This window comes from Macrotis lagotis, chromosome 6 (genome assembly GCF_037893015.1).
Source record: "Macrotis lagotis isolate mMagLag1 chromosome 6, bilby.v1.9.chrom.fasta, whole genome shotgun sequence".
NCBI classification, from domain to species: Eukaryota; Metazoa; Chordata; class Mammalia; order Peramelemorphia; family Peramelidae; genus Macrotis; species Macrotis lagotis.
This window is the reverse complement of record NC_133663.1, coordinates 68989356-69011161: the sequence shown is the minus strand read 5'-3', so window position 1 is coordinate 69011161 and position 21806 is coordinate 68989356. Positions and strand designations below refer to the sequence as shown.

Below are 21806 nucleotides of genomic sequence, written 5' to 3'. Positions count from 1 at the left end.
TTTGGATTTACTTTATATCAATTTTGTTTCTAATTATCTGTAGACATATTGTTTTGCCCAGTGGTACATCATCTGGAAAGAGGGTGCCCCTTCCCCATTTTAAGGAAGAAGGGAGAGGGAGAATAGAACCTCAGCTAGTAACTTAGCACAGTGCTTTGAAAACCACCACAGGTTCCCCGATTCAAACCTAGAAACTTGGATTCAAGTAGTGATCCATCTTCAAAAGATGAAGATTATGAAACCCCAGAGATGCCTGAGGTATTTCTCAAGGAATATTAGGGTCAGCTAGGTGGCAGAGTGGATAGGGCACTGACCATAGAGTCAGGAGGACTGGAGTGCGAATCCAACCTCAGACACTAGCTGTGTGACCCTGGGCAAGTCACTTAACCCTAATTGCCTCGCATCCAGGGCCATCTCCAGTCGCCCGATTCATATCTGGCCATTGGACCAAGATGGCTCTGGAGGAGAAAGTGAGGCTGATGACTTAGCACAACACCCCCTTGCTCAAATCCAATTCATCTGCATGTCATGGCATCACATCTGATGTCCTGGTCTTCTTAAAGAATGAAGGATACACCAGATAAGGAGGTGTGGAGTTTGAACAAAGTACAAGGACTATTCCCTTTAATTTGAAAAAAAAAAAAACAACAGATATCTTATTGTATGATCTGGTTACCTCTGAGAATTCTGTTCTCTTTAAGGATATGATTTCTCTCTCATCACACCCAATTTGGAGCAAGGTACAACATGGAAACAAAGTAAAGACTGACAGAGTGCTATCTGTGGGGTGGGGGTGGGGGGAGGGAAGCAAGATTGGGAGAAAATTGTAAAACTCAAATAATATCTTTAATAAAAAAAAAGAAAAAAGAAATAAAAAAAGAATGAAGGATACATATTAATAGGAGGTAGTGGGAGAAAAAAAATAGAGGAGAGAGTGGGTAGTATACCAGCCCTAGCTGGTATAAAGAAGCTGATTCAACCCTGATTGCCTCGCATCCAGTGCCATCTCCAGACATCCTGATTCATATTTGGTCACTGAACCCAGATGGCTCTGGAGGAGAAAGTGAGGCACAGCACTCCCTCACTCAAATCTAATCCATGTGCATGTCAGGCATCAAAGGACAAACAACCATGGAGGAAGGATTGGGAAAAAAGTCAACAACTTCCCTGGGGATAACTTTAAATAAAAATAGGTACCTCTCATTTCAAGAGATGAGACTTAGACAAAAGTCTCTCCTCACAACCCCCAGCTAGGCCAGTTAAAAAGAATGCAAATTCCAATAAGTTTAGAAAATGTCCTTTTAATTTTATTGTCCAAACCCATGGTGTCTTAGAGTAAGGCCTTAATAAATGTTTATTAAATTTAATTGAATTCTTACTCCAGTTTTATTGTTGAAGAAACTGAGGCTCAGAATATGTGAGAATCATCAAGCTGCTACTAAATGTTGTTCTTTCTGTCCTGTCCACCCCACCACAGAGGTTTCAGTTCTAGTTTTTTACATCAGTCTTTGATATATGTTGCACATAAATCAAAAGCAGGTACATTATTGTGTACAGTCTTGAGGGAAGGTATAGTGACATCTATAGGAAACTGAAGATCACCTCTCCTTGGCTCAGTCTCAGAAAGCTTCATAAAGTAAGCAGATTTATGTAGCAGGTGGACCAAGCATTTGTTCTTGACAAGAAAATTAATAGGAAAAAATTATATGACCAGGACCCCTGCCATTCAAGGTCCTTTACAAGGTGACTTCAAGGAAAAGTTTTCTGGGTTTTTGAAGACTGCATTACCTTACACATCTTCTGTGTCCTAGACAAACTAGTCTGTTTCTCATTTCCTTATCCCATTCTGGGATGGTCTCAACCCATCTTTCAGTCTATCAAAATTTTTCTCTTTCTTCATGACCCAGCTTGGCGACCCCTGCCACTTTTTGGAATCCATGCCCCCCCCAAACATGATCCTTTCCCCTCCTTGCGTTTCTCATGTTTTTCTTTCAAATCTTATCACATACTAACTATAGACTACTAATTTACTTATAATAGGTATATAACACACACATTAATTAGAAGTAAAGAAGCTGCAATCTTTACAAAGAACATGTGGAAAGATGCCCACATTGAGCAGAGGAGAGAGATTATGGGAAGGGGTACCTGCCCACAAGGTCGCAGCTCTAACCTGGAAAGTAAGGAGGCTTGAGGAAGAGAGGAGTCAAGAAGAGAAGACAAAGGAAGACAGGAAAGAGAAGAAAAAGGAGAAAGATAACGATACAGATGAAAGTCTGAAGGAAGTCCCAAATGCAGATGGAGATATTTACTGTCTCCATACCCAGTTCTCCCATCAGCTTACCGAAGTTCACAGGCATTGGATGAACAGGAGGCATAGGCTGAGGATATCCAGCCGGGTGTCCAAAGCCCGGCTGGGGATAGGCTGGGTAAGGCCCAGGATATCCCCCTGCTGGAGGAGGAGGATAAAGGGGGTTTCTGTCTTCATAAGGAGGTGGAGCACTGGGATGCGACATAGTTGCTCAAGATGGAGGGGGCCTCAGCCTCCTGTACCTACAATGGAGAGAGACAATGAAAGAAATCAGTATCCAGACCCAGCTGGCTAGTCTTTTTCTCCGCACTGAATTTTTCCTCTAGAGTGGCGTCCTACGGGAAGATATTCCAGACCCCTTCTCACAATTTTTTCTTCATTGTGTAGACAGGATGGACAGACAGAAAGACAGACACACAAAAATAGACTCTGTGCCTCAGTGTTCTACTTCTTTCCTCTCATTGTCCCCACAGGTCTCTCCCCTAGGCCCTAATCCTCTCCTTAGCCTCAACCCTCTCTCCAGTTCCTTCTTTCTTACCAGCTCTCTAGGCCTGCCTCGTCGTACCAAGTAGTTTTTTAAGCTGGGCAGGAAGGATAGCAATAAGAGCGATTTAGGGGAAGCATGGAAAATTCCTGAACATCAGTGGTGTGAGATGAAAGCTACGGAGTCACTGAAATTGTTTAGGAAAGTTCCAAACCATCTTCTAACACCACAGTTTTAGGGCAGGGTTTTCTGGAAGCCGGGGAATGGCCAGTCAAGTCACAGTTTCTTCAGGCCCAGGGAAGCCGTGAATCCAGAGCTGGCTGGGGCCCATTGAAGGGGTCAGCCCAGCCCCCACAGCAGCTGGCAGAGACCGGCAGGGCTGGGAGCCAGGCGTGGGGTGGGGCCAGGGCTCTTAGCCCGGCAGAAAGAGAAGTAGAAGTAGCTTCCAGAAAACAGTTTCCAGGCCCAGGGCTGGAGAGGCCCTGGTTGGGGAGGGGCCAGGAGACAAGGGAATAGAGGGGGCACATGAAGTGGCAGCTGAGGGAAAAGAAGAGCGACTTCGGGGGTGAGGAGGGGGACCAGGTGAGAGATTACGGTATACAGGGAACGGCCGCAGGGGCAAGACTTTCTGGTTTCCTCAAATAACAGATGTGACTCAGCCAACATGCATGTGGAGGTGGGACTAGAGGTGTGGGGGTATCTGTTTCCATGAGTAATTCTACTATTGAGCATGAGCTAAGCCAAGGTTGGGCAGAAATTGCCCATCCCCTCTGAATTGGGTGTGCCAGTGGTCACTTGTCTGGGACACAGAAATAAGAACATTTCTTAGGGCTGTGCTTAAAATACCTAAAAAACCAGATTATCTTATAAATTATCATGGAGACTTCTTGAGAAGGGAATAGCAGTCAAAACTGTGCTTTAGGAATATGCTTTTGGGGGGTAGCTAGTGGTGCAGTGGACAGAGCACCCGCCCTGGAGTCAGGAGTACCTGGGTTCAAATCCAGTCTCAGACACTTAATAATTACCTAGCTGTGTGGCCTTGGGCAAGTCACTAAACCCCATTTGCCTTGCAAAAATCAAGAACAAACAAAAAGGAATACCCTTTTGGCAGCAGTGAGGAGGATGGACTGGGAGACCAATTATTAACTAGACGATATCCAAGCAAATCTAAGGCAATCCTCTCATCTCATCTCTCTCTCTGTCTCTCTCTCTCTCTCTCTTGCTCCATCACTTTTTTCTCTTTCTGCTTCTTTCTCTCTCTGTCTCTTTCTCACATATGGAGATCAAAGTTACTGTAATTCTATAATGCAGCCATGTGACCACACATGACCACAAAGATGCAATGCTCATGCCTAATCCCCTCATGATCTACCACGCACTATGTGACCCACTAATCCTCACCCTAGGATTTGATCTGGCTTGGGTGAAGGAAGGGAGAACTTGAAGGAAGTCATTAATTACCTTCCCAGCCGGTGAGAGATTACCTGGGCTGACGGAAGGTCTGGGGAGGAGAGAGAAAGTTACTAGGCTGAGGTCCTCCACGCCTGGATTCTGTTTCCCAATGCTACTTCTGTCAGAAAGTCTCAAACCCTCCACAAATAAATGGAGTAAAGGGTCAGGAAGAGGCAGGAGAAGTCCTTGAGCCCTTCCAGAGACCAGCCCTAAAGGAATTATTTCTAAAGACCTTTAGAAACCATTGTCTAGCTTACTCAGTCCTTTGATGGTGACGCATGGATTCAGAACAGTCTGTTCACACATGTACGGACCCACCCTCAGAAAAGGCACTGCAGTCCACTGCAGTCCAGTGACAAGCGTTCTGAATTTGAAGTCCTTGAATCTGGATTCAAATCTCATCCTTGCCATTTGCTGCTTACCTGTGTGACTTTAGGCAAGTCACTTAAGAGGAATTTATCCTCACTGGGACACAGCTTCCTCCTGCATCCATAAAATGGAGAAGCTACATTGAATGAACACTAAGAATCCTTCCCACTCTAGATCTGTGATTTTGTGACAAAGTTTTGAAGTTCATGAAAGATATCCTTGCCAATGACCAACCCCAATGCCAGAGGGTCTCCAAGGAAGCATGCTGCCCAGCCATGAACTCAGGGAACAAATCAAGACATGGCCAATGAATGTGGGGCAGGGAGGCAGCTAGGTAGTGCCATAGAGTACCAGCTCTGGAGTTAGGAGAACCTGAGTTCAAGCCTGGCCTCAGACAGTTGATATTTGCTAGCTGTGTGACCTTGGGCAAGTCACTTAACCCCACTGCCTTAAATAAATAATTTTTTTTTAAAAAAAGACATGGTCAATAGCAAAAGTGATTTTGTCACAAAGGTTTTGTGTTTATTTTTATTTTCCCCTCACAGGGATAAAGGAGTGGGAAGAAAGATTGAAAAAAAATTTTTTAAATATCCATGCAGACAAGGCTAATATCAAAATGTTTTGATTGACAGTACATGAATAAACTATATAAAAATGTTTGCCTTCATAAGGAAGGGAGAGAGCATGGGAGAATTTGGAACTTAATTATTAAAATATTAAATGTTAATTTTTGCATGTAATTTTGGAAAAAAATATAAATTTTAAAAATTAAAAATTATGACTATATATGTGTGTTTATATATACATGTGTCTGTAGATACAGATATATAGGGATAAGTAGACAGGTAGAGTTAGATCAATCTCTACTTCCTTATAATTTCTTTTAAAAAAAAAACTAAGAAATAATTTTCCAGATCTCTATAAAGTCAATCAAAAAAAATTGGATTAACTTATCTCTTCTCTCCTAACAGCAAAGGGTATGATTCAGAGAAGGAAAGACTAGGAGAAAGGAAGAGAATGAATAAATAGCCTTTGAGTCGCTGAATAGGTATTATCAGGAGTTAGATGTTATTCTTCTCTCCTGAAGAAATAAGCCAGTCAGAACAGGTTGGCCCACAAAGATGATACAAGGTGTTTAGAGAGACACCAGAACAAGAGAATGAAGGGAAGCATATGAGCATATTTTTTTTTAATGTCACAGGATGGACCAACCAAGAAGATAGAGAACACTTCAAAAAATGGACAGGGGAGGCTAGACGGTACAGTGAAGTCAAGAGGAGGACCTCAACCTAGTAACTTGGAGTCAAGAGGACCTGAGTTCAAACCCAGTCTCAGACACCTAATATTTACTAGCTGTGTGACCCTGGGCAAATCACTTAATCCCAAATACCTTAATCCCAGAATAAAAATAAAATGGACAAACAAGGAGAATGAAAACATAAAGTGACTGTACATATAAAAATCATAACTATAGAGAAGAATGGGACCTTAAGAGGTCAAGTCCCTTATTTTAAAGAAACTCAAGTTACTTGCCCAAGGTCCTACAAGTAATCTGTGTCAACACCAGGATTCATATCTAGGCCCTTGATCTCCAAATCCAATCATGCTTTGCTTCCACAAAATGTCAAAGCAAGAAGAAAACACCTTAGAGATGATCTAGTCCAATATTTTTACAGGTGAAGAAACTGAGGCCCAGAGAGAAGAAGTGCCTTGGCCCCGAGTCAAACTAGTAAGTGATAGAGCCAGGATTGCAAGTGTGTCTTCACTTTTCACAAATAAAAGATAGACCCCATTCCTGCCCAAACTACCATTAATTTAATGTTTCTGGAAATGTTTCTTATTTCATTTGGTGACACACACAAAAAAGAAATATAAGGACTTTTTTATTTAAGCAACTGGCCACAGAATCAAGAAAATGCAAGTTCAAATCTAACTTCAGATACTTAGTAACTGTGTGACCTTGGGCAAATCTCTTAACCTGTTTACCTCAGTTTCCTCTCCTATAAAATGGAGATAACTTAATTAATAAAATGGGCACCTTCCACCAGGACAATTATCATAAGAGTAACATAGCAAGTGATACATAAATATTCATTCTGCTTTATTTCTTCTTTTTTTAATTAAAGATTTTATTTACTTTGAGTTTTACAATTTTTCCCCTAATCTTACTTCCCTCCCCCCACCCTACTTCATTTCTTCTAAAAGAAACCATGAAATCTCTACTTTCTGGAGATCCCAATCATCCATCCACCCCCATCTGGATTGACACTCAGACACTCAGTCTCTCCCCTCTCTCCCCCCTCTCTCCCCCTCCATTCCTTTGCCTGGATTAGAGGAGAGAAGAAAATGAAAGACAAGCAGTGATAATATCTGGTCTCTAATCTTGGTTCTAACTACTAACTGTGACTAAGCAAGTCACTTCCCTTTTCTGCATCTAAGAGTTTGCTCATCTATAAAATGTGAGGGTTGGGACTGGATCATCTTAAGGTCCTTTCCAGATCTCTAGAGCTAAGGTCACCTGAAATCATTTGAGACCATATTGTCTGGAAGAAGAAAGGTACAGGTAGACAACCATGGAGTCTAGGAAACCTGTAATTATTTTTTTTAATTAGATCTTTGGAGATAGCCTTTGTTTTTAGTCACCTAGATAGCCCCCAGTATCTCTCCTCCTCCCAGAAAGCGGTTTTCTGGTAATTATCTTAATAAAGGGGTGGTTATTCTTGCATTTCAAATGGATCAGAGAAACATGATAAAATACAAGGCAGTCTCTTAATAGAAATATCAGTTTGCTACTCCACTTACATTCTTCCTAGTCCCAGCTGTAACCTAGAATCCAACTTTTCTATTCAATTAAATGTAACATACTATACACATGCCTACTAAGTCTTAGGGGGATGGCTAAGGGGCACAGTGGATAGAAATGCTACACCTGGAATCTGGAAGATTCATTTTCCTGAGTTCAAATCTGGCCTCAGACACTAGCTGTGTGACCCTGGCCAAGTAACTTAACCCTGATTGTCTCCTACATAAATTAAAATAAAACAAATGTATGTACAGTCATTCCATAATCACTATATTCACATATACTGGTTTGTTTGTTTTCTTTTTAAGTAATTTTAGGGCAGGGGTAAGCAGTTGAATGTAACCTTAAAGATAACTAAGAAGTCTGAGATGTGGATGAGGAAACAGAACATTCATTCCAAGACAGTCCATGCAAAGATGTGGAGTCAGGAGATGAAGAAACATGTGTAGGGAATAGCTCAAGAGACAGTTTGGCTAGTATGTAGACTTTGTGAGGGGGACAGCTGTGAAAAGAGTCAAAACAGATAAATAGATTGAAGTCAAGTGAGAAGGACTTTAAATGCCAGAGAATTTCATATTTTACTGTGGAAGACAGCAGGAAGCTACTGAAACTTCTTGAATGAAGGAGTAAGACCATCCAACTTGGGCTTTAGAACTATCATTTTAGTAGCTGAGTGGAGAAGGAATTAGAGTGGAGTGAGATTTGAAGGCAAGAGACACAACTGAAAGAGATAACCAGAATATAAACAAGGGTGGTGACCATGCCAGTAGAGAGATTGGGAAGGCAAAACCTATAAGATTTGGCAACTGAATAAATAAGGTGGATGATTTTAGAATGAGGAATCAAGATTATCGTCTTTAAGGTTGCAAATCTGGATGACCAGGAGGAAAGTGATACCCTATAGGCAAGCTGTAAAAAAAGAAGTGGGTTTAAGGGCAAAGAGAATGAGTTCCATTTTAGACATGTTGAGTTTCCTACAGGATATCAGAGTGAAGACATCCATTAGTAATGGAGGAAAGGGTCTTAGGAGAGGGAGGTCTAGATATGAGGATTTGATAGTTATCAGCGAAAATATCACCAAAAAATTTGTGTTCAAAAAAAGAGGCTGCAGGATCAAACCCTGGGGTTCCTTGGAATATGGATGATCATCCAGCAAAAAAGAGTGAGAAGAACAGTCAGACAGGTACGGAGAGAGAGGAGAGAGAAAAAACCCTGGAAGAGGAGCCTAGTCAAAAAGATACCCAACTCTTCTCCAAAGACTTCATCCTAGAGACATCTCTACTGCCACCAGCACAGCTATGGGGTTCTAAGAGTGGTCAGGGGTAGGCCTCTCCCTCTCAATGCAGAGAACCCTAAAGTCTGGAGAAGGCTGGCTTTCCAGCTTTGGCCTTCTCCCTCCTTCTAGATACTTCTTTGGTTGTTAAATGAGGGTGTCAGATCAACCTCTGTGATCCCTTCCAGCTCAAACACTTTGTGCTTAGAGATTTTCTGAAGGAGCTTGATGCTTAAAAACCCACCCTTTGTCCTATCCAGAGGCTGATTCAACCTTGTTTCTCTAGACAGAACAATAGCAGATTCCTACACACATCAATAAAAGCTCATAGGGACAGGGTGAGGGATGATCCACAGTGCAGAATGCTGGGAGGAGCAGGAACAAATCTTGCCCTGAGCATTCTCTGCTAGTTTAAATAGATCATATTTTAATTACCCCTCACATTTTATTATTGTTACTCTCATATGGTATCAATTTTGAGCTCTGCTCCAACAAACTAAACTGGAAGTATCTACTACTTTAGTAACTAGTTATTTCCTTTTACATACATGCAATTTTATTTCTAGTGGCAGTATTTGATAGTCCAAGGCCTTGTGACTCCGTCTCCCTTTTTTTGTGTAACTTATAAATATGCATGTGGATGAATGTTAAAAAACTTTCATAACATGTAATTGGAAAAATAAAATATCAATAAAAGAAATCATGAAATGAGAAGAATTAGTATGTTTTAGGGGAAATGGTAAATTCAGTTTGGCATTCATTTTATTTAGGTTTCTAACATCCCAGTGGAGTTAATGGGTTCCCCATACCTGGAGGAAGTCTTTGGGTTGTTGGGAAGGATGGTAAGAGATGATCATTTGTCAGGAATATTATAGAGGGCAATCAGCATGGTGAAAGGAACACTGGATTTGGAGTCCAAAAACTTGGATTCAAATCTTGATTCTGCTACTTAGAATATATAAGAGCAAATTTCTTTATCTCTTTGGACCTGTTTTCCAAGGAGAAGTTTGGACTGAATGACTTCTCTGGTCATTTCAGGTTCAAGATCTAACCTCTGGATTGACAAGTTCTGCTTCTGGCTGCTGATTCATAGTAGGATCCCTTCAGCCCTTCCCTATTCCTCTTGGATTTTCTGTTTGACAAACATAAGGATCTAGAAGCAATGGTTAGAGACAGAAGCTGAGCCGAAGAACTGGACTAAGCAATGGGCTCTAGCCCTAGGTTGTCAGTTCCTCCAATTCTCCTCCCCTCGGGCAGTTAAGAATTCAATGTCATGGAAAGAGAAGGAAGGAAAAGTATGGGGAAATCCACAGAAAACCAGATTCCTAAACCCTAATTCTACTCCTAGCTACCTGGATGACCTTTGATAAATTAATTATTTAATTAGTAATATTCTTATCTTAAGATTAAGGGAGGGGTGGGAGGGATTATTCTAAATGTCGTTGAAGGTCACTTTCACCTGGAAATCTTAAAATACAACAGCAAATCTATGTTTGGTGACACTACCATAGAAACCAATTTGTTCTTCTGAAATGCTGCAACAATTCAGAAGACAGGATAATGAATAACATAGGAAAGGAGCCCCATGGGAAAGTTTAGCCAAGCCGATTTCCTGATAATCCCACAATGTCCTAGCAACTGTGGGAAGAAAGCTGAGCCACTTAAAAGAGAATCGTAAATCATAGGCTGATAGGGCAAAACCTCAGAGATCACATTATACAACTGCCGCATTTTACAGGTAAGGAAACCAAGGCCTGGAAAACTACTCTTACTTAAAACTTGCCTTAATCTTACTCAAAATCACATGGCAAGTTCAGGGCAGCCCACTGCCCTTTTCATTACATCATGCTGCCTCAAAAAAAAAGTCCATAAACTAGCAAAGAAGGAACTTCAAGCTTGCTCATCCCTGGATCATTGCCACCATTTACCTCCTTTGCAGAAGGTCCCATTGACAGAGACCACTGAAGAATTGGGCTAGCTTACTTTTGCTGAGCCCTCACAAAAAGGCAATTATTCTGCAGGAATGAATTCAACTCCATTCTATTTTTTCTAAAATTCTCTTCTATCCTCAAATACTCACACCTACCTTTTTCCTCAACCTTCTCAGCTGAGGACCTCCCCTCTAATACTTTAGTGAGAAAATAGAGGTCATCTGCTGTGAGCTTTCTCTTCTCCCCTTCTCCTGGACACCACTTCCCCATCCCAGTCCCCCACAGACTTTCTCTACTCTATCCTCTGATAATGAGGTGGCCTTTCTCCTTGTCAAGATCAGCCCTTCAATGTTCCCTTAATCCCATTCTCTCTTCTCTCCTCCAGAGATCACCCTCTTAACCAACTCACTTTTATAATCTTCAATCTCATCCTTGCAAGTTCCTTCCCCAACTACCTACAAACACAGCCACATAACTTTCTTTCTTTCACTATACTCTTCCATCCCCTCACACTATCATCCAATATCTCTCCTCAATTTCTCAGCCAAACTCCTAGAAACAGTTGAAGAATGAGTGACTATTTTGGAATGTTAACTCAAAACTATTTTAACATATTGTGTGACCTTTCCCCTGGACAAGATTTCTATAAATATTAACACAAACTATCTTGGGGAAGAGAGAAAGTAAGGCAGAGTATTAGAAAGCATGGGGGGGCTATGTAGGCTGTGGACATTTCTCTAAGCTAAGAATAATTGAATTCAGAATATATTAATAAAAACTGCTTCTAGTAGACATGTGCCAAAAATTCAGATCACAGTATTAATTTTTTTTCCCCTTCAACAATGTAAGGAGCAAAAAAGTATACTAGCCTTCAGGTCTTCTGTTTTCTTATTTTCCTCTAACCCAGTCATTTTCTGAACCTCATCTTCCTGAACTGACAAAAGTGGGAAGAGTGGTCAGATCAGTGTATCTCAAAGGGTCCTTCCACTTCTTGGTTCTATGAATCTCTGATCTTAACAGAGGAGTAGGTAGACTTCGACTGCAGCAGAAGGACAGAGATTAGCCAGCAGGAAGAGCTAACTTGCAGAGGCAAAGATCATAAGCTTTAAGAGAGAAGTTTGGCTCCCAGGGAATCTCTCTATATATTCTTTCCCTAGAGCAAGGATCTAGATAGTTGATGGGCCCAAAGGATATCCATCAGATCTCCAAACTAGCCTGGGGAGTCAGTCAGTGACTCTCTGGAGTCCTAGATTCTGAGCAAGTAAAAGGAAGTCCCAAAAACTTTGGCACAAGAAGCGGTATTGTTCCAGAAACTACTAAACAAGGATCCTATTCCTAGTGTTTAGAAAGAGGGCATATGAGAGGAAGTGAAGGGAACAGCCAACCCACCCAGGCAAGCTCCTCGCCAAAAATGATGTCCAGGGTGGATCTGGAAAGAGCTGCTCAGAAAGGCTCTTCTCAGAAAAACTCCACCCTCTCTAGCCCTAAACCTCACCCTGCCTGGCCCCTGGCCCACAGATCATTCTTCTCCCTAATCCAAAACACTATTTCTCACCATGCCACTCTGCCTTCCTACACAGGAACAGCAGAAAGGGTAAAGGGAGTCACAAGGAGTCAGAAGAGGGTCACATAAGCCCACTGCCAAACATAATAATGAAACTTTTGGGGTATGGTTATGAAGTTCCTGGCCCAACTTTGGATCTAGAATCTACAACAGATTTAAAAAAAAAACCCTCTGCAGGGAAAATAGGGGGCTTAGCAAACTTTCCAACCTGGGACACTATCTCAAAACACAAACATTCACTTTCACTTACTCTGTTTTTCTGTCTCTCCCTCTGGTTCTTTCTCTCCCTGTTTGCTCACTCTCTCCCTCTCTCCCCCACCCCACGAGAGGCCAGGAATGCCCCAGAAGGGAGACACTCACCCTTGCACCTCACATGTGTTCCTCTTACTGGGACATGTTGTCCTCCCTTAATGTAAAGGTTGAGTACAGCCTGGTGTTTACCATCTAACTCCAGCCCACAGCTCCTGTCACAGAATCCCCAACTCTTCCAGAGGGTAGTCCCTGTCCAACCTCTCTGTCCATGGACAGGGAGGCCCTACCTCCAGCCCAGTTGGAAGCAGAGAGGTTTCCCCAAGTGCTGACAGAATCCACCAAAAAGGAGACAGACCTCCCCAGGGAAGTGGCAAAGAAATGTCTGCAGGCAGAAGCAGAGAAACACAGAGAAGCCCCAGGACCCACAAAGATGGGCTTCACTCCCACTTAATACAGTGGGGTTCTGTTAAGAATTCTGTCTCTTTCTGGCCTGAAGCCATTTATTGACAAAGGGTCAGGAAGGCTTTTTTATGTAAAAGTATGTGTTCCTCTCCCCCCATCAAGAAGAAGGCACCCCACCTTCCACCACAGGGCTATTCCCTAAAGCCTACAGAAAAAACTGGGAAGGGACAAAAAGGGGTAAAGTCATGGGGTGATTTCAGCCAAGTTAATGGTCTGTATCTGCAAGATAAAGAGGTAAAGGAAACAGTTCTCGGGAGGGAAGGCAGACAACAAACTGGTAAAACCAAGTAGGGGTGGGGACTATAAGCCATTTCTAAAATCCTGGGTAACTACAATGTGCACCCTTTATCTCTCTATCTTCCAGCTTTCTCAACTTTAAGCTTCATAAGCTTATAGATTTAGAACTAAAAGAAACTTGAACAGATCTCTAGCTCCATGCCTCATTTTAACTGATCAAGAGCCTGAGGTCCAAACAAGTGAAGCCACTTCATCAATGACACAGAGGTAGTTAGAAGCTGGTTGGGCTTCATACCCCAGATCCTCTGTCTTGAATTCTTTCCACTAACCCCTGCTGCGTCTTTCCCCTCCATTTACTTGTTTAAGGGAGGAAGGGTGGGAAGGCCATCATGGACAACAAACCAGAAAAAAATAATACCTTCTTCTTATCGCTTCTCCATTTTTCAGGGGGTTGCCTCCCCAGTTCTATAAAGACCAAGTCTGAGGGAAGAATCAACCAAAAGAGCAAAAGTGTGATAAAGACAATGAGAGCTGGGGAGGAGCCTTGGTAATGCCAACTTTGCCTGATGCCAGCAGAACATGGATAGCACTGTGTTATATGTATGCTGTCTGTTGATGGAGAGAAAGACCCCCAGAAATGGACTGGGAGGGGAAATACTTAACCGTATGAAACCAAGTCATTTGGAAGTAAGTTATCCCTTCCCAAAGGAGCAAAAATAAACTGAAATACACTCTGGAGTTGTTACTAACTCCCATGTGTTAAGAAACTACCATCTATTTAATGAGGGCAAGGACAGAAGGAAAGGTCTCAAAGATCTTAATAGCATTCATTTTTATAGTATCCAAAAAAAAAAACTCAGTAGTAAGTAGTATGCATAAGGATTGGGGAATAGCTAAACAAACTGGTATAGGAATGTCATAAAATATGTAAGAATGTAAGAAATGACAAAATTCAGGAAAATTTGAGGTACTGTATGAGCTAATGCAGAATGAAGTAAGCAGAATTAGGGGAGTAAAATTTGCATTTTGGTCAGTATAATGTAAGAAAAACAACACAAAAAGGCTTCAAAACTAATTGATGATTTGTTCCTTCTGTAGAGTGCTGTTGAAGCATATCAAGAGAGAGCTAGGGGGGGAGAGAGGGGGGAGGGGAGAGACAGGGGGACAGGGTGGGAGAGAGAGGGGGAGAGAGGGGGGAGAGGGGGGGAGAGAGGGGGAGAGGGGGGGAGAGAGAGGGGAGAGAGGGGGGAAACGGGGAAACAGAGGGGGAGGGGGAGAGAGGGGGAGAGGGGAAGAGGGGGGAGAGTGTGTAGAAGATGATATACATTTGCAGTCATAGTCAAAGTATCCATTTACTTTGCCTCTCTGGTTTTGTCATGAGGGTGGGTTGGGAGAAATGATTAGTCATTAGGAAGTGACAGTGATGTTAAAAAAAGCATCAGTAAAAAACTTAAAAAGGAAAAAAAAAGATTCTTTGGAATATAGTATGTTAGAATATGAAACAAAATGTTATAGCTGGAAAGGATATTAAGACAGAAAGTTATTGAGGTAAAGGACTTCAGGATGGAGAATGCTAGAACTTCAGGGAATTTTAGAGATGACCTCATTTTATAGCAGAGTAGCCTGAGGTCCAGAAAGACTGAATGAGTTCAGCATCTATGAGATTTTCATTAGTCTTGTTGCGCAAGCACAGTATAGATATCGTCTTCCTGTATAGTTCTCTTACATCCCTAGCTGGTCATCAAACAATCAATAATAATCAATAAGCAGCACAGTCACCTCAGTGCTGGGGTTATCAGAGGAGGCAAAAAATAGTCCTGCCCTCAAGGAGCTTACAATCTAATAGAGGAAACAACACGCAAAGACATACTAAGCAAGTCATAGACAAAATTAATAGAAACTAATTAGCAGAGGAAAGACACTAACATTAAGAGGGTTTAGAGAAGTCTTCCTATAGAAAATGAGGACTTAAAGGAAGCTAGGGCTGTCAGTAAGTGGAGAGGAGGAGAGAGTCTAGGTTTTGGGGAGAGAAAATGCTCAGTCAATAGATAACTCGAAGTTCTTTCTGGACTTGGATCTTTTTTGTTCCTTATTGACTCTCTTGGAAACCTGGAAAAACCATTAACTTTACCTTTAGAGAAGAGATATGCAAGTGGTCTGGAGTTTGCTTCTAACAAGACAGAGACGGTTTGGTCTAATATGTGGCTGGTGTGTTTTGGACCTTAAAGTGAGGACACCTGGGCTTAAATCCTTATCACCAGCTATGTGATAATAAGCACATCACCTACCTCTCCCAGTTCCAGCTCATTCAGGAAAACAATTTGGAATTATACTTTAAAAGTCAGTAATTAGGGGCATCTAGGTGGCACAACGGGTAAAGCACCGACTGTGGAGTCAGGAGGATCTGAGTACAAACCTGACCTTACAGACACTTAATAATTGTCTAGCTGTGTGACCTTGGGCAAGTCACTTAACCCAACTGCCTTTAAACCCCCCCCCCAAAAGTCAGTAACTATATATATCCTTTTATCCAGGGATACTGGTAATATATATATATATATATATATATATATATATATATATATATATATATATATACACATACAAGGAGGTCAAGGACAGCCAGAAAGCTCTCAAAGATATGTTTATATCAACAGGAATCGTTCTCTCACCCACTAAATTCTAATGACTTCCCCTCAGTTTCCAGGACATCTGTATATAGTTTGCTTTTGTTTATAATAGTTTGCATACTATCTCTCCTATTAGATAATAAGCTCCTGAGGGCAGGGACTATCTCTTGACTCATTGTAAGCACTTGGTAAGCACCTTTAAGCACTAATTTTTATTGATTGATTGGCTATCAGGCTAGGGAATTAAGAAAAAATGTAGCATTACATAATCTCCCTGGTTATACGCAAAGCTGCAATTTCTTCACACATAAAATAGAGACAGCAAAAATTTACATTACCAACATTAAAGTATTATTATTATAAAGAAAGTGCCTTGCTCACTTTAAAGCATGGCATAAATGTGTGTTATGTTTGTTAAGCTGATTTTTTTCCAGGCTCTGAAAGGCTTATGAAAAAAACACAGTATTAATGTTTTTTGTTTTTCCAATAATAATTTTTGGGTGTATCCTCTCTGCTACCCTCCATCCCAATCAAGTAAGGATTCCCTTGTTTAAAAAAAATACAATGAACAAAATCAAGCTACATAGCAACTGTCTTGTACATGTAGCCCCTGTCTCTTCAGTGCCTACCTTTTCACAGTCCCACCAACATTTATATTCTAAGACAACTTCCAATTCAAACATTCTTACATTCTAACATTCTATGTCCAAAGGATCATTCCAGAGATGACATTTTGCTTCTAAGTTTGCATGAGTTACATTATACCAGAAAAATAAAGGGTAAAAAATGTTCAATTTCATTCCATAAATATTTATTAACCTGAAAGAACCAACCTAAAGTCTTCTCCAATGGGACATCTGTAAGCCTTGAAAGTTCAGTCCTATACAGGCATTGTGATAATCAAATTTAGGTAAAGATAATGTTCCCCCCCCCAAAAAAAAAAACACAAAGCAGAAAGGAGGTGGGCAACATGAGAGTCTGGGACTAAGTGCTTTCTCCTATAAAGTCATCATGAGGTGCTAAGCAACATTCTAGGGAGTATTTAGGTTAAAGGACCAGGGAATGCCTTCAGCCTGTATGACTGTCTAAATCCCAATGTCTCTGCTTTTCAATCAAGAGCAAGTGATTTAACCTTTCTGATTCTCAGTTTCCCTTTTTCAAAATGGCATACTGTCATAAAAATAAATTGAAACACAAAATTCTGAGCAAGATCAATTTATTAGCCATTTATTAGCCAATAAATAGAGTCTCAGTCTCCTCAGCAAGTTAAGACCAGATCATCTTTATAAACAAAAGATAGAACATCTCAAAACCTGAAGATAGCCTCATAGATGGGGGACACAATGTAATTGGATGGAAAATGAGAATTTGAATCTAGCAACAACCTTTTTTTCCCCCCATCTTGTCATTAGGACATGCTGATTGAGTCCACCTGCAAGAATAACTATTGGAATACAGATAACAAGGCTTCTAATGGTACAAGAACAGTCCATGGTATAAATGGAACAGATTTCCCTTTAATTAAAGGAATTTATAGGGAAACAACTTTTAAAACTTTTAAACCTAACTCGAGAGGAAAAAATAAACTTTAAACTTGTCAGTTTGACAAAGAAATATGACTTAGGCTGTTATATAAAATGTGGGAAAATATGATTCAGAATAGAGTCAATTACAAAATAAAATCAATTAGTTTTCTCAGGAACTACCCACCTCACAGGAGAAAGTGCTTTGTAAAATAAAATAAAACATTTTGACCTACTTAAAGTCAAGAATGATAAGCAATCTGATTTACCTGAAAGAACATTGTATTTGGAAGTAAAGCTATCTGGGTCTAAATCTTACTTCTGGAATTTGAAGCTAGTTACATGGGAGAGAGTCTCAGTTTCTTCATCTATAAAATGGAAAACTATAAACTATATATACTTGGTATACCTCACAGGTTGTGATGAGGAAGGTAGTATAAATACCATACAGCACTAAAGAAATATGAGTTATTAGGTTAAAGGGATGTTGTGAAGATCAGTGAAAGCCCTTTAAAAAAATAGAAAGTCCAAGTGGATAGAGCACCAGCCCTGGAGTCAGGAGTACCTGAGTTCAAATCCCGCCTCAGACACTTAATAATTACCTAGCTGTGTGGCCTTGGACAAGCCACTTAACCCCATTGCCTTGCAAAAACTAAATAAATAAATAAATAATAAATGAAAATGAAAATGAAAATAAAAATAAAAATAAAAAGCATGACCGTGTTTGGTCCTGGAAAAAAAATAAAAATTTGCATATATTTCCTTCCTTTTGTTGGAGAAGTGGGGAAAATTATGGCTGTGGCACATTCCATGTTTCTTATATCAGACAGGTTGATATGTCAGTTGGTTTTATTGATTTTTTTTTTCCTTTTTTAATTAACATTGCCAGGGAAGGTATTCTAGGTCAGGGGAAAGGCAAAGAGGTTATATTAAAAATGATGGAAATGCAAAAAAAAAAAAATTTAAAGTAGAAAGTACTAAGTCCAAATCATCTTCATCAGATTGAAAAGCCTTTGCAATAATAGAGAAATAATAGAGATTTGAGTTCTACCCCAAGGTCTGTTATTCACTTTTGTGTCCTGGACCCCTTTGGTTATCTGGAGCAGTCTGTAAATAGATTACTTTTCAGAATAATGTTTTTAAATTTATGTGGCAAAATGCATGGGATTACAAAGGAAACCAAGACTAAATCAAAATATTTTTAAAAAACAAGTTCACAGATGCCACAGACAGTCACTGTCTCTTGCTAAGGCAATTTAACTTCATTCAACTATATAAGTCATTGGTAGATGGTATAAGCACCTTCCTACCCCTTGAGTAATCAAAGATGCTACTATGGAGATTCCACACTCCACTCACTTTTTGTTGGGGATTTGAAGGAGAATGAAAGGAATAGATGCCCTCTGATAAAGGGAGAGCTCTGCTGGGGCCTCTCCCTATTCCCAGGGATAAAGTAACTCCACCCAGGTGATTATTACTTCCCAACTCATACTGGCATCTAAAGATCTCCAAGCTCCAGACCCTGTCATTATTTTACAAGTGAAGCTCCATGACACCTCTTTCACTCTGAGTAAAGGCAAAGAGGCAGGAAGCCAAGAATAATGACTACTGATGTCAGACAACATAGGGTGGCTACTTCTTTTCAGTTTACAAACTGGGGTTCTTATGGCTGGAGTCCCCCTAATCATGTTCAGAGTAGCATAAAGTAATCTGACAGAAGCACCTGACTTGTTGGGCAGCCACTAACCAGGCCAGAGTCACCAGCCTGGAAACCAAATCTGACCCATTGGATGAATATTTTAGGCCCCAGAGAACCAGACACCAGAGCTGCCTTCCATGGCTTCGAACTCTGCCCCTGGCTCCCAGTCACAGAGCCCATTCTGAGCCATGACCCCATTACCCCCAATATAATACAAGCCCAAGATGGGAGGAGGGGCAGAGAATGAGCTACAAAGAGACACCAAGACAGGAGGAGCCAGGACCGAACGCTGACTCATTAAGACCCCAGCAAACTCTATTGATCGGGCTGAATTAGTCATTTCATCCTGGCCTCATAAAGTGCCTTCCATTCAGCTTGGGGTCCCCATAAGGCCTCGATGCTTTCCTCATAAGGACTGCTTCCAGACCCCTAATTCTGCTAAATGGGAAGCTAAGAAGTTTAGCTAGACATCCAGGGCTACAATCTCCCAAGACTGAGTCCATGGTGGGAGCAGAAAATTGGAACAAAGTCCTAGGGATGGTGCGCCCACTGGCATGCCCCAAGAACTGAAGCTCTCCATCCACTGGCCTGTCCCCTCTGGTCTGTGAGCAGCTCCCATTCCCATCCGACACAAGCAAAATGATGTTCAAGCACCGGTTTGGGTGGAAAGAACACTAACACCGTAGAGTTCTTGATTCTGACTTTGTATCTGTCTCTACAGTTTTATGTTATGAGGTTGGGTGAGCTCTCCAGTGGTCTCTCAAGGTACACCTCCAAGCCTGGCTTAACCAGACAGAGGCAAACTACTCAGTGATACATAAAAACTCCAGATGGACACACCCAGTCAGACAAACAAAGAAAAAAGACTACAGTAACCCTAATAAGAAACAAAGACGCCAAGGGAGAGAGGGAGAAACAAGTTGGTCAGAGAGAGAGACACACTCACACACCAGAGCTAGAGAGTGCACCGACCCAGGCCACAGGTCCTAACAAATGCGTAAGAAGAAAGTCAGTGCCCACTTCCAGTCACCAGGACCCCGACTCTTCCAACAGCGCTGATGAATTTTGAATCTAATCCTGGGTGACTAGCTGAGTAGGGAGAAGCCCATCCAGGAGTCTTCCCCTTCCCCACCCCATTCCCATATATAACTCCAATCAAGCAGCAATTTAAAATTAAGCAGCGATGACCGGTCAGGGTCAGGGGACCCGGGACCCCACCAGGGGGTGGGTTCAAAGACAAAACCCAAAGTCCCGGTCCTCAAGTTGCGCATTTCCGAACAGAACAGACGAAGGGCGGAATTGGGAAAGCCACAATCCACGTAAAGCTGAACCCCGGGAAGTCTGGGGAGGGAGCACCCTAGCAGCTGGTGGCTCACGCACCTGAAACTGGGTCTCCAAGGAAATTGGGGATTCCAAGAGGAGAGGGTGGAAGAAGGGAGCGCCCTGGAGTGGGGCGCAACGAGTGCGAAGGCTCGGAGAAGAGAGCGGAGAGTTTCGTTCCTCCTTTGGGGGTGGGGGGGGGAGAAGGGCAGGAAGATGGCCAGTTTGAAGGGTTCCTAGAGACTGCGGAGTGAAGTATTCAGAAGTCTGGGGAAGGAGGCTGCTCTGATCGCCCAAGAGTAGTTCGAATATTGGGATTTGAGGGGAACAAGGAGCCACCTGGGGTTGCCGAAGTGGGAGTTAAGGGTGACGCTATCAGACTCGGGAAATCGCCTTGGCGGGTGCGAGGAGGAAAGTTTGGGGAGGTCCAGCTGAGGAGCCCCCCCCCAGGCTACCCTGCCCCCCGGGGGAGCCCCTTCCTACCTGGCCGCCGGCCGACCTGCGCTGCTCCGGGGCTGCGGGTGCTCGCGCTCCGACCCGGGCCGGTTTAGGAGGTAGCTCCGCCGCCCCCACTCCCGGAGCCGCCCCAGGAGGGCGGGGCCTCGGGGGCCACGCGGCTCCCCCTCCCTCCTGCCCAGCACCGCCCGGCCCCGGGGCGGCCACGCTGTCCGCACAGGGCGCGGGGCAGTCCCGAGTCTGCTGGAGCCCCCCCGGGAGTCCGGCGGCTCCCCGTCCCTCTCTCTCTCCCGTCTCTCCTTCAGCCCCTGCTCCTTCCCCTCCTTTCTAATCTAGACCTTCTGAGGCAGCTCTGAAAACCCCGGGATTCTTCCCGAAGGCTCCATTTCCCAACGATGGACATTGCTTAATATACACTCCGGGACTCTTGTCTTTTCCCAGAATGCCCTCTACTGCTTGTCCAAACACATCCCAAGGGGGCCCAGACAGACTGACACACACACTTTTCCCAAAATGGCCTCTACTACTTTCCCCAAACAAACCCCAAGGGGTCACAGAGAGACATAGAAACAGAGAGAGGGAAGAGAGAGAGAGAGAAACTGACTTTCCCAAGGGGTCACAAAAAGACACCCACACACAAACTTTTCCCAGAATGGCCTTTCCCAAACACAGCCCAGGGGGTCAGAAGGAGCTCTCCTGAGTATCAGCAGCGACACACACACACACATTTTGCCCAGATCCCCGAAAATAAAATGGAAGCCCTAGGCTACATTTCCTGAAAGCTTCCTTTCCTGGAGACCTCTGTGACTTTACCCAGTTGCGGAGTTCCTAAGGATCGCCCAACTCTTACTTAGGTCCTTCACAACAGGGTTTTTCCCAACCCAAGAATCCTTAAGCAGCTTCTGATGGAGGAGGAGGAGGAGGAGGAAGCCCTGCTTACTGGAACCATTTCTTAGCAAAAGCAATGGTCAGCCTCTGCCCTTGGACCTCCTACTTCTCAGCTGAGCCAGATAAAGAGAATCCCTTCCAGGGGAGAGGAG

The 21806-nt window shown here is 42.6% G+C and overlaps 1 protein-coding gene across 2 annotated transcripts in view; it reads right to left on the bottom strand.

The window, feature by feature from the left end:
* Positions 1 to 21603, bottom strand: part of TMBIM1 (transmembrane BAX inhibitor motif containing 1) — a 33564-nt gene extending 11961 nt beyond the window's left edge. Inside the window, exons 1-2 of one of the 2 annotated variants that reach the window (XM_074191383.1) lie at positions 21580 to 21603; positions 2345 to 2553 (exon numbers count right to left, since the gene is read on the bottom strand). In XM_074191383.1, coding sequence (XP_074047484.1) covers positions 2345 to 2516 — 172 coding nt within the window. In that variant the 5' untranslated portion in view covers positions 2517 to 2553; positions 21580 to 21603. Of the gene's footprint in view, positions 1 to 2344; positions 2554 to 20793; positions 20879 to 21579 lie in introns of those variants that run through there. The other variant, XM_074191382.1, reaches the window with a different exon arrangement.
* Between the last annotated feature and the right edge of the window lie 203 nt (positions 21604 to 21806).